The sequence below is a fragment of the Mobula birostris genome, chromosome 8 (genome assembly GCF_030028105.1).
Source record: "Mobula birostris isolate sMobBir1 chromosome 8, sMobBir1.hap1, whole genome shotgun sequence".
In the NCBI taxonomy this organism is placed as follows: domain Eukaryota; kingdom Metazoa; phylum Chordata; class Chondrichthyes; order Myliobatiformes; family Myliobatidae; genus Mobula; species Mobula birostris.
This window is the reverse complement of record NC_092377.1, coordinates 35578974-35592691: the sequence shown is the minus strand read 5'-3', so window position 1 is coordinate 35592691 and position 13718 is coordinate 35578974. Positions and strand designations below refer to the sequence as shown.

The window sequence follows — 13718 nt, the reverse complement described above, 5'->3', positions numbered from 1 at the left end:
AAATTCCTAAAATCACTGAGAATTTTTTTTTAATTACAAAAGAAGTCAAAGGAGTTTTATAACAAGGAGATGGCTGATCCACTTCCTTCTGAGCCAAGGACAAGGAGACCCTTGATAATACCGAGTCCAACTCATTCACACGAGGCCTTTTACGTAGGTAAATGTGTAAAGGCACAGCATATTTACTCATCAAATTTTAAAAACAGGAAACTAGCTACACTACAAAAGATCTCATTGTCACAACACATGATGACTTGATATTATCACAACTTATTGTGATCTGCCTGCGTAAGGAAGATTATTTTTAAAATGCACCACAATAAAATATTTTTAAACAATGTGTCACTTCCTCAACAGGAAAAAACTGTATTCTTATACCTTTAGTCCTGCCATTCAAATGATCATAGAAACAACCTTGATTGTCATGTTAACCAAATAAAATTAGGCACAGACATTGCATAGTGAGTAAAAGACTGAAATTTAGCCATTGAAATAACTCGTACAAGTCAAATTAAGGTTCTTCTTCAAATCTATATTTTTTTGCCGAAAGGAATCAAGAACAGTGAACTTCAGAAGTTTTGGTCTGGTCTGCCTTGCACAACTCTCTCATCAGGTAAATTCTTAAAGTTCAATGTTTAAAGTTCAAAATAAAATTTATTATCAGAGTACATATATGTCACCAAGTACAACCCTAGATTCATTTTTCTGCGGGCATACTTAGCAAGTCTATAGATGGTATTTACAGTAACTGTAAATAGGATCTTTAACATGTAAACATCAGGAACTGTAAACAATCTGTGCAAATGCAGACAATAAATGAATAGCAATAAATAATGAGCATGAAATAACAAGATAAAAGAGTCCATAAACAAGTGTAGTTAACCCCTGATTGTTGAGGGGTAGTAACTGTTCTTGAACCTGGTGGTGTGAGTCCTGAGGCACTTGTACCTTTGCTGCAGTAGTCACAATGTATGCAAGGTTCAAGGTAGCATGTTTCAATCGGTGCTGTTTCACAACTCTAGTGACCCAAAGTTCCATCCTAACATCCAGCACTCTCTGTGTTAATTTACACATTCCCCCAGTGACTGTGATTCAGTTTCTGAAGATGATGCCCTGCAATTACTTCTAATGAGGGTGGGTAGTGGTGAACTGGGGGCAATTAATGGGCATGTGTAAGAATTTGCAGAAGGAAACAAGTAGAATGGTAGGGATGGATTGTTTTGAGAGGCAATCCATCTCTCAAGATGGATTTGAGAGGCTTTGTATGTCATAGGGAAAAAACAAACTGAGAACAAAAGGGTTAACAGCAACCAGTGATAATAGACCTGATCAGAATATAGAATATAAATAAAATTGTAACTAATTTCAATTTTCAGAAAGCTTTTGATGAGGTGCCACATGAAAGGGAGTTCAAAAGAAGAGTTCATAGCATTGACCATTACAGGATAGAGAGGACGCACCAAAAATCAAAAACAATCAGGATCAATGGTTCATTTCCAGATGGCAAGTTGCATTCAGCAGCGCCACAAAATTCATCCACTTCTGTGTTTTCAACTATTTAAAGTTATTAACATGAAAGAACTGGATGAACTAGTTAACTGATGAGGAAGATATGAGGGAAATCAAGCTACGAAAATAGAAGTCTACAAGGCGATATAATGAGAGGGTAAGTTGCAGATGGGATGTAAAGAGTGAAGAAAAAACAGAAAAAATAGAATACAAGTTAAATTCAGAGAGATGGTAGAACATGCATGCACAGAGATCTGGAACTCCTCATACACAATGACAGGAGATTAGCAAGCAAGTACAGCAAGTAATTAGAACATTGGCCTTTATTGCAAGAGGCAAACAGCGTGGATGCAAACAAGCCTTGCTACTTTACAAGATGTTACTTACATGCCCTAAATCTAATAAATCACACTGCTGGAAAATGTGAAAGCATTCCAGTAAAGTTCACACATAGGGAAATTCCTATTCATGAATTTAGTCCAGCCTTATATTTCACACTTAAAAAACCAAATTTTTGATTTTGATGAAAATACATAAGGTATACAAATGATAATGCATTTAAAAACCCACACACCTACATCCAGTGCCCCTTGTGATTTTTCTCAGCAATATAGTACTTAAAAATTAGACCAAAAACCACAAAGATCCCTAAAACCACAAAGCCTTTGTCTTGAAAGTAGAGAATACTAAACAAAGATTCCAGAACTGAATGTACACGTTTTCAAGCAAATGTTATATATGATTATTTTGCTGTCTTTGCTGGTAGAAGAGAATTTGTTTAAATTTGAAACTATTATTTACAGGAAGAAACTTTAGAAAACTATTGACTGACAGTTTTCAGTGAATGCAATTATCTCTTTATTTTAAACAGTCTGCAATCTACACTGCCTTAAGGCATGAGATTGTGAAAAGTGCATCATATTGGGAAAAGGACAAGTCAATAAGGCTGCGACACATGCAAGACCCAGTGCATTTGAGTTCAAATGCAAGGATGACTACAATAAATCAGGCCACATGGATATTCAGGTGACAATGTGCTTCCACAGCATGGATACAATGAAGGCTTCTTTACCTCTTCTGGCCCTACTGCCTCAAAGCAGCAACCTGGGATTCTACAGCAGCAGTTTGATACTATAGTGAGCAGCTGCTGTAATTTTCAGACACTTGTTGCCTCCTGCTAGTGGTGTAAAGGAATTTACCATCAGACCGTGAAATGACAAGTGCGCAAATCCAAATGGTAATGATTTTCAGGTTGCAATAAGTAGGTTCAAGCTTTAAGTTTTATGCAAAGCCTTGTGCCAGGATGGTGTTGGGTTTCTCCAAACTCAAGACTAAATTCAGTATTTCTGGCAGGTTCCCCAATTTTTGCAACAATCATGTATTTGCCATCCATTTCGCAGTCCTGATTCAAACCCAATGCATCAGAGCACGCATTACGGCCACATTTCTTGAAGCTCCCTAACCCTATACAAATTATACATGAGCCATTTCCCCGAAATGATTGCTTGTCTCTCACTACTCAACTAGATGGCAAACCACAGCTCAAACACCACCTACAAAAATACCGATGACACCATTATTGTTGGCAGCATCTCACATGTTGAAGAGGAGGCATACAGGAGTGACAATAATCAGCAGGTTGAGTGCTGCCACAATAACATCCCACTCCGCATCAGCAAAACTAAGAAACTAATTGTGGACATCAGGAAGGGAAAGTCAGTGTTCTGTATTTAATATTTCAAAGTATTGAGAAAGTTTTAAATGAACCTGAGATGACTACCTACCCACTGAAGCACAGTGAGACGTTCAAATTTTTTTTAAAGTGCAGCTTACTTTCTTTGGAAGAGGAGAAGACTCTAAAGATTTGAGTAAGCATACTTTATCTGTTTAATTAATTATGGGTTACATGTAAAAATACATGAATTGCATTCAGCATGGCACTACATGATACATGCGCGCCTCGCTAAAAGTAAAAACAAAACTAAGACCCATTCTTCTTGCCTCTCAACTTTTTCTTGAAATTAGTTTTATGTTTGGGATTACAAAATATAACAGTCCAGTCATCAGTGAATGGTCAGTGGTGGAAAGGGTGAGCAGCTTTATGTTCCTGGGAATTAACATCTTGTGGTAAACCATATATATATGTTGTAACTGGGTTACCTGTTTGGACACACCCCTCTGCTGACTGCCCCTGTGGCTCCTCCCACAGACCCCTGAATAATCAAAGGATCTACCCTTGGCCCAACACAATAATGTCAGTGGCTCTACTTCATGAGAAGTTTGAAGAGATCTAGCAAATCTCTACAGAAACACAATGGAGAACATTCTGACAGGTTACATCACAGCCTGGTATAGAACCTCCAATGCACAGGATTGCAGGAGACTGCAGAGGGTTGTAGATTCAGCCAGTTCAATCACCAGCACAACTCAACCACCATTGAGGACCTCTTCAAGAGGCAGTGCTTCAAGAAGGCAACATGCATCATTAAAGACTCTCACCGTCCATGCCCTCTTGTTATTAACGTCATTGGGGAGGAGGTACAGGAGTCTGAAGATCTGCACTCAAAGTTTCAGGTACAGCTTCTTCTCCTCCACCATCAGGATTCTGAACAGTCTACAAATCCACAAATACTACCCTGTTATTTGCTTTGTTCACTAGCTATTTTTATATTTTTTACATATTTTTATATTTTGCACTGTACTGCTGCCACAAAACTATAGTGGATCCTGGTTAATTGGGCCATCGATTAATCGGAGCAGCCACATATTTGGGACATCTGCTAAAAAACTAAAACTAACTGTGAAATTAGCTGAATTCCCTTTGTTTATTTGGGACACTAGGCTACTTAATTGGGACGGGAAGTTTCTAACTAGCTTCAGGCGCATGCACTCTTGTGGCCATTAAACACTACACCTTGATAAGAGCGAACAGTTTTTAAATAGCATCAGTTGCATGATTGTGTTCAAAAATCAGTTTTTTTTTATCACGGATAGTTGGCAAAAAATAGGCAGGATGCAAGACTTGGAGGATGCAGTCGTCGATAATACTGTATGAACGCAGAACATTATCTGCACTAGGTGTCTGCTGATTTTGTACATTTACAGGCGATCAAAAGAACATGGCAGCAAACACTGGATGAATTGCTCTGTTGATAATTATTTGGAACTACAGTTTTATAGTACCATAGTAATATTGTTAGTGTTCTAATTTGCTGTGTATTTAATTTAAATACATAATTTATTACTCGATTAAAACGTAGCTTTAATACCTTTTTAACTATTTCCATGAACTTTGGCTAATTGAGCCAAAATATACTGGTCCTGTTGTATCCCAATTAATTGAAATTCACTGTACAAATTTCATGCTAATAAACCAGATTGACCCTAATACTTCATAGTCACAGTCATCCTGTGTCTCACTACATGCAGATCACCTGGCTGCAAGCTTGAGGTCAGTGACAGTCCATTGTCATTCTCTTTTTTTGACACCTAGTGGTCTGGCCTGTATGCACTTCTTAGGGATTTGAAAGGGAAAATATACAAAGCTGTGGAACAGGGAGATCTTGTTGCAAGATGTAAACCAAAGGCCTATCCTATTAATACTGTTAAAAGGGCTGAACTTACAACACTGTATCCAGGTTCTAGGGGATCCATTTCTAGTATTGACATTCTCAAGTATTTGTTCTCATTGCCTAGAAGCATGCACCAAGGGGACTACATGGACGATACTCCTCTTCTGGCTTTCCTTCAGTGCCATGTGGGACCGTCCTGGATACCAAGGCTCACCCTAAACTCTTTAAATGCTTCACAGGTCAGATTCATTTTCTACATGACCACTAGCACTAGCTCCAACTTCTGGCAGTTCAGCTTTTTAAAGGTTCAAACTATTGTTAAGTGGAGTGAATACTAACATTGTTGTTCTGCAATATATAGTTTCACAATGCAGAAACTGTATAAATAAATGGGCAGCATGAACTGTAAAATACTTGGCACGGGTCAATTGCATTTCACCATTCCAGTGTCCCTTCTCAGGGTCAATCAAACTATGTTGCAATGTCTACATTACATTGTTGTGAATTAATTTAAATATCTGATTCATACAGCATTTCTACAAATAATTTGGCAAGTGTTGTGTTTGGGCAGGGCTTGCTTTGCTTAATGGTGTGAAGCATTTAATCAAGCTCAAGGAACAAAAAATGCTTACTTCAAAAAATATTAGCCAAATGATGAAACATAGATTAGTTTTAAAACTGCAAAGTGGTTCCTTTAAGTGCAGGAAGTGTTCCATTCAATCAATGGTTAAAAATAATTTCCTTTTGAAAAATAACATACCAAACCTAATGTTTATAACACACCAAGACTCAAAGTGACAGTAATCAACAGGGGAAAAAATAATGACGTTTGGGGAAATTGAACAAGACCTGCCCAATTCTTTGCTTCTATCTAGCTCTACACAATGAAATTCAATGCAAAAAGCTGCAGGAATCAGATACCAATCTGTTCTACCCAGAAGCTTGAATAATTAAACATGGTAGGCTCCTGAATATTGTTGTCTAGATCCTTGGAAGGAAACACCCTAAACATTCTGCAAATCAAAGTAAAATGCTGACTTCACATATTTAATTACCAGAGGTTACAGTCAGGACACTACTTGTATTGAAAGATCCTACGTAAAAATTCAACTATCAAAACATGTCTATCAAAACATCTGAATAGTTTTTACAGTCATAATGTACAAGGTTTGTCATGTCAGATGCAAGCCACTATAAAAGAGCAAATAAGCTTCAATTCGTAAGTTATTTTCTATTTTTCTTTTACTTAAAACAAATGAGAGTTTTGCATTTAAAACAGCCAATGGAAATGGTGCTGATTGATATTTATGCACAAACATTACAGCAACCTCAGATCTACAGTCAAATTCAAATATCTAAAAGTCACTTCAAATTGCACTTTCTGTACTTTGACAGTTCCTCAATGTCAAGAAAAGCTTGCTTCCACAATGATGCTGTGGGTTCTGAGGTGACCAATGAGTGCTGAGCATAACCAAGCAGATTCTGCCACAGCTGGGAGATGGTTTGGTGGCTGTGGGGAAGGTGATGTTTGACATTACTGAAAGGCTGCAGTTCTTTATAATTTTTTTTGCATTCAGCCTCCAAGTGCTCTCTCAGAGAGGCTCAATCTGCTCTAGTCCCTCCTTGCATGCTTCACCATCAGTTGAATGCAATCAGGCTGGAGACTTGCATGAGTCAGTTAGGGATATTAACTAAACATTTTTATTTACAATCTCAGGTGCTAAAAATGAACTGCTGCTAATATAGTGATCCGTTCCTTCAGTATTTCAATGCAACAGATTTCAAGTGCTTAATTTGCAAAGAATTTTGTTGTTTACTCTCTCTCTCCTACTCTAATTTATATCTCAGCCCATCGTTAATTTGAGGTATTAAGTGAACAAACTTTTTGATTGCTGTATCAATAATACTATAATAGATAAAGCTAATATTTGCATTATTTTGCTTTCAGTTCCAAATTAAGTTTTGCTATTATACTCTAAACTTGGAAACCACAACTATTTGCCTCTCATTTCCAACTCCCTTCTTTTACTGTGAGGTGTTTTAGACCATTGGAATTGGTTTATTGTCACATGTGGGGTGCCTGTCTTGCATACTGTTCATACAAATCAAATCATTACATGCAGCATTGAGGTAGAACAGTATAGCAAAGGAAGAAGCCTTTCAGCCTGATGTGTCTTCATCAATCATGATGCTAATCTAATTAATCCCATCTGCCTGCTCATGATCAATATTTCTCTATTCACAATCGGTTTTAAGTGGCTCTTAAATATTGCTATCATAGCTGCTTCTACCACATACACCCCCAGCAGAGTTCCAGACACTGTAAAAAAAATAAATTCACCCCCTAACAAAGTAATTTTTAAAACATAAATTTTGAATAAGTAGTTGGTAAATTGAACTATTAGATGGTTTGATTCATGAAACAAATATCACCCTATCAGTGGCCTCTATTAAGCCTAGTATTTCCAGTTATTTTTAATCTTTACTATTAATACAAGTTTCAATTATTACAGTTTCATTAATGGAACACACAAGTGTGCTTATTAGTAAAATCTATCACAGAAATATAATCACTTATGGCCATTATCACAGAAACTGTAAGTGGTAAAGAGGAATATGGCATTATTGATTGACTGGCAAATATTTGCAAGGTAGAAGTCCAAATTTTGGCTATAGTTTGGCCATAGTTACCCATAAACCTCAGTGTAGGAAACCCTATATTATCCTGCAGTTAAATATAGACACTTAATAAATCCTGCTATGCTGATCAAGTGATATCAGAAGGTGATTTAAATACCCAAAATTCAAAGTAGTCATCCATCACAGGTGAACCTAAAATGAGCTATGTCATTAAAGCATCACAGCCAATCAAAAGTCTATATCCTCACAAGGTCCACCTAAGTATATTTCCACAGTGGTTAGAACCCTCAATCCATTTTTCTTTTCAAATGCTAACAAATTTGTTCATATTCCCCCCCCCCCGCCCATTATAGTATATTTCCTGGGTCACATAGTTATCCATAAGCCAGTGTAGGAAAACCCATGAGAGTTGTTGTCTTGCAGTAAAATAGAGACAATTCAATCATAAATTGTACTTTTTTTTTTAGCAAAATTCTACATCATGAACAGGTCCAAATTGAGCAGGCAACACGATAATGTAATTTACGAGAGTTCCGTAACGCTGTTCTTCAAAGATGTACAATGTATACAAAACCAAGGAACTGGAAGCTGCTAACATTCCCATCATCACATTATTTGTCCCACATTCATTGGTTTACAACTATGAACAAGATTGCAATTTCAGCTGCCTTATAATAATAAAAAGCAAAGATCCATAATAACATCTTCTTAAATCCATCTCTCCTCAACAGAGAACACGTTACTATTTATAACAGAACTGCATTTTCAACTATTCTGTACGTGGCAAGTAAGCACAAGATAAAATTGACCAGGAGATGAATGACAGAAGAGATCGTTTCAGATATCTATCAGACAGGCTGGACCATATTAATACAGGACAAACTATAAACTCCTTACTAAAAATATGGAATGGATCACTGATGTCACAAGTGCTCCAGCAAAGACAGAAATGCGCAACAGGAATGATTAAAACAAAATAGTTTTGTCCTAGTCCTTAACCTTCATATTTACACATGGAAACAATGAAAAAGTATCACTACATACTCTAAAACAAAAATTAAAGCTATTAACGCGAGGTGCTAAGGGGTCAAGATAATTGAAGTCACTATTAATCACACGGGTCGATTAAGCCGGGGCTTTAAATTAGCTACAGCTCGGTGCCCTCATAATGGAAAAGCAGTACACTCATACAGCAAAAGTTGAGAAAAGCATTCATGTAACACATTGTCATCTTCACTATTTGTTTTAAAATGCTCCACAAACCCCTGTCCTCGATTCCCTCGCACACCTATATTTGATCAAACTCCCGAATCCCTTTCCGGTTGTGTATTCTGAGCATTTAGTCTATTAAATGCAAACATCACTACAAGTGAAAGTGATATAAAATCAGAGTATTATAAATTTAAGTTCAGCCATTTCGTGTCCCGATTGAAAACCGTGCTGTAACAGATTACACAGGTTACCACCGCACCTGCAGCACATCGGCACGAATTTCGTTAACCTGGGCTTGCTCGCTTGTTTCTCGTCCGAAGGGCAGGTTCGACGATTTTTCGTTTAATTGTGAAACAGCAAGCAGCGGTGTGTAACGAATGTACATTAGCAATGAAACGGGTGTATCTAAATAAACTTGCTCAGGTGTCACGGTTGTGAATAGTTAAACGAAGAAATGTTCCACACTTGCAATTTATGTTACGGGAACTATAATATCACTCAAAGTTTGTATGAAATACTGTTTGCAGTATTTATCTTGCTCCCCATCCTTTAGAGGATTTCTTCAGGCAACGGAACGAGCTTATCCCCGTCCAGTGACACATTGATGCATAGATCTACTCGAAATGTGTACTATATGCTGACTTGGCAGATGTCACTCACATCCCAACCAAGACTAAAAAGAACTAATTTCTAAATACGTTTCATCGAAAATATTTCACCTGAACCTTCGGGTAGTTTACACACAATAATGTACTTTTGACCATGACATGAACACACAGATCTCAACGATTGTGTACTCTGTTTGAACTGTGCCATGTCCCATTAACACGTGTAAAAAGAAACAAAAAGCACCAATTTAGGCAAAAAACGCTATCTTTTCAAAGTTTCCTGGACTTTCATTTCTAGGCATACACCTCTGCATCGCGGCAGTGTTTTTGCTCATCGTAGGCTGATCTGTCTACTCTTTGGGGCCATTATTTGAAATAAGGGTGTTCAGAACGTGAACCTACTGGAAATCACGTCCTTCAAACTAACCAAAAAGAGCAGCGCGATTGTGAACCAAACTTCAAAAGGTATTCGCACGGGGCAGCTCTTACTAGAATGAAAATGTTGCAAACTATTTTTAAACAATTGTGCACTGGCGTATTAAAATTACGTAGATGTGTCCTCCGCCCCCTCCCCCCGCAAATTCTTCATGCGGCACCACAGGCAGTTAATTAAACAGCGATGGAGTCTACTGTCATTTATCTCGTGGTCAATTTTACCTTACTTCTTCGGTATTATGGGGCATAATAATCTATTTTGGTACCAAAGAGCTGCGCGTTTGACAAAGGAAACAAACTGGCTGCAGATTCCAGCTAAACACGAATATATTTACAATGCAAGTAAAGATATTCATTTCTAATGCACTGATCTTTAAGACGAAGATTAGTTAGCTTTTCATGTCAATGATCAGAAATTCCAACGAATATTTTGCCCTTAATTCTCAAAGAGCTGTTTATTTCTTTATCCGTAAAAATTCACTTCTACTGTGCAACCGTTTGAAGTTTAGGAACTGTCCAAAGAGAAAGTAAAACTTAATAGGGGTTAAACTGCTTGAGAATAGCATCACCGAATCTCATTTTAACGCCAACAGTGGCCCTTCAGTGTTCGGGATGGTCGAGTATTCCGCTGTTATAATACAATGCCCTATCACTCATGACGCTATACGCGTTGCAACTTGTTGCAACTTGCGCTGAAGAGGCAGCATTCAGGAGCAATTGCTGAGTTTGGTCCATTTCGCATAATACGAATACAATATTAATCAACTGCTGTCGGGGCTCTGAAAGCGTTGGGGATTGGCATGTATGCAAGGATACAACTTGCATAAAAGACCAAGCTGCTTCTTACTATCAAAACGTTTAGAAATCTCAGTTGGTACTTTCCCCACACATTAACAAAGATTTATTTTGAAACAGTAATAACCATCAGTTGGGAAGTAAAAAAAAAACAACGGTAACTTGAAGGCAGCTTTCTTCACATATCCAAAGTTTAAAATCAATAGTGTTCGCTGCGAATTTGGGAAAGTCGACAGATATTCAGGGGACAAGCCAGCTGAAGGAATCATGTTGACACATACTCAAATTAAAACTGTAAAGTTTCTTTGTTAATCAAAAACTTTACTGTACATTTGAGTACAATGTTATGCACCAGGATCAATCCAGTTTATGATTTAAAAATGTGGATAAATTTGCGCGCATTTTTGATGTTTATTTATATATATAGCACGTCGCTGCGAATAACGTTCCATAAAGTCCTCATATTCAACACATATGGCACTGTTTTTGAATTAAGAATGCCTGGTTTATACTATCATGAACACTAGATAGTTATGATATAGTTGTGACTTTTAATGAGAACCAAATATACCCTCCCAATCTTGTTCCTGGACCCAACTCTAATCTGTAACTGTAGTTCTCAAAGGTAAACTTGTAATCAGCTTTTAAATGTTTTAGATTGACCACCCTGTCTCAAAATCAGAATGTCTCTTCTGGTTTAAAATTAAAGTAATCCTTTCTGCTCAAAAATTAACTAAGAACAAACGGGCTCAGTCTAACTCTAAAACAGCACAGATATCCTATCGCGGAGACGGGGGGGGGGGAGAGGGGGGTCAGTGCAATTCATCCAAAAGCTGCTGGCAATGTTACCGTAGAAAAGTGCAATACTCTGAAGCGCAGTTTGCTATTTTCCCGTAATGTCAGTCTTTTCTATCTGCTGGATGAAATAGCTCTCAGCAAAACAACAGAACTTCAAGCAGCATCAACCAATGCATTACGGCTGAGGAAAGGGGAATCACTACCCGAAATGGAATAACATCACCGTGGTTCCATCCTCACACCGTAAAAAAAGGTAAGCAATGAAATCTATTTTTACAGGCAATGCCCGTATTTTTTCTTCCTAATAATATCCAACTTTCATCGAAGTTGGCTCCAAAAGTAACGCCCGCGTCCTTGTGATTGGTTGTCAAATCCAATACCGGGCAGAACAACGGATGCGGTCGCAAGTGACAACCCGTCTTCGAAGTTCAAGGTTCAAAGTTCAAAGTAACTATATTATCGAAGTACATCGATGTCACCATATATAACCCTGGAATTCGTTTTATTGCGGGCATACTCAGAAAATCCAATAGAATCAATGAAAGACCGCACCCAATAGGACGGACAAACAACCAATGTGCAAAAGGCAACAAACTGCAAATACAAAAGAGAATAATAGTAATAAAAATAAACAATAAACATTGATAACGTGAGATAAGTCTTTAAAAGTGGGCCCATGGGTTGTGGGAACAGTTCAGTGATGGGGCGAGTGAAGTTTAGTGAAGTTAACTTGCTTTGAAGGAAAACACATTTTAAGAAGAAATAATAAGTGGGTACCCGGCATAAGAACATTAAAGATCTGCAAAGGGAGTCCGCAAATATCTCCAAAATGGAATAAATAATAGCCACGCGAGAGTCTCAGGCTGCAACAAAGGCTTAAACATCATGCCCTCTTTCAACTGGTGTCCAGTGGAAGTTGTCCTCGGTTGGCAGAGGTCAATCCCGCAGCTCAGGCCCCGAGCGCCTGTTGCCACCGTGTGGAAAACACACTAAATAAAAGATAACACAAACAGCGCACGCAAATCAAACATGCGAAGGAGAGAGAGAGAGAGAGTGAAAACAAACTATTCAAGTAATTCGGTCCGTTTCACAAGTGCGTGTGGATCTTGGTTGGAGCGGACTATCTTTTGCCCTTGGTAAAGGGGTTGAGGGACGAGCTGGCAATATTGAGAGACAGGTAGCAGCTGACGAGCGAGAGGCAGTCAGCTGCCCGCGACCTATTCACCTCGACAGAACTATTCCACACAGCACAATCGCGAAAATTATGGTCGCATTATTGTTTTATTATCTCCACTGTGATTTCGTGTCCAGTTCCCCAGACACTCGCCAGCAAGTCACGCTCTGCAACTTGTCAGAAATGAATTAATCATTACTGATCTTTAGCAGCCTAATTAATATCTTACCTTTTCTTTTCCTTCTCGGCTGTCATGGTTTTGGCGATTCGCGTTTATAGAGAAGCGAGGACGAAGTGCTGGTGATAATCGAAGTTCAAACTCGCAATGCACTACAGAAGGCAGCATTCATACTTCTTTTCCCTCAGCGACTTTCCTTCACTTTCTCTCCCCCTCCTTCACACACGCAGAGCCGAACTTTGTCGTTGTTATTATTTTGTGCGATTTGGTATTTTTCTTCTTTCCTTATCAGCCTCTTCGCGGTGTGTGTGAGAAAGTAATACCTAAAGTTGAGTCAAGTGGTTGAGGTGTTGGGAGAGTCGGGATATGAAGCCGACCGTACAGTCTCAGGACACTGCTGAGGATTGTACAGCCGCTCCGAGGCGAAGACTAATTATAAAGAGAGCAGCCAAAGAGGAAAATCTTGCTTTTGAACGTCCACCCGGCGGGAGGCTTATGCTTCGATGGCTGTGGCGTTTTTTTTCCCCCCTGGCTTGTCCTTCTTGGGCCAGATGACAGGTCGTGAATCGATCCCCGCCTTCTGATAGGTCGATCGCGGCGCGGCCCCGCCCCTCCGAACTGTGTTTAACTCTCTCTCAACCTTTGCCCGCTGCCGATGGGAGGATCTGCCAACTAACTCCATTAGGTCTAGTTACATAACACTTATCGTGTCAGTTAAGTCCCTCTCCTCCCTGGTAGTTAAGACGGCGATAACGCGATAAAAACAAAAAGGTCGGGGAACGAAACAATAACCTGCA

General features: G+C 38.7%; 1 protein-coding gene across 1 annotated transcript in view; it reads right to left on the bottom strand.

Annotated features, from left to right (window-relative positions):
• The window catches only part of LOC140201231 (endothelial PAS domain-containing protein 1-like), a 124326-nt gene extending 110868 nt beyond the window's left edge, over positions 1-13458 (bottom strand). Inside the window, exon 1 of the mRNA XM_072265002.1 lies at positions 12973-13458. Coding sequence (XP_072121103.1) covers positions 12973-12998 — 26 coding nt within the window. The 5' untranslated portion in view covers positions 12999-13458. The remainder of the gene's footprint in view (positions 1-12972) is intronic.
• Positions 13459-13718: the final 260 nt, after the last annotated feature.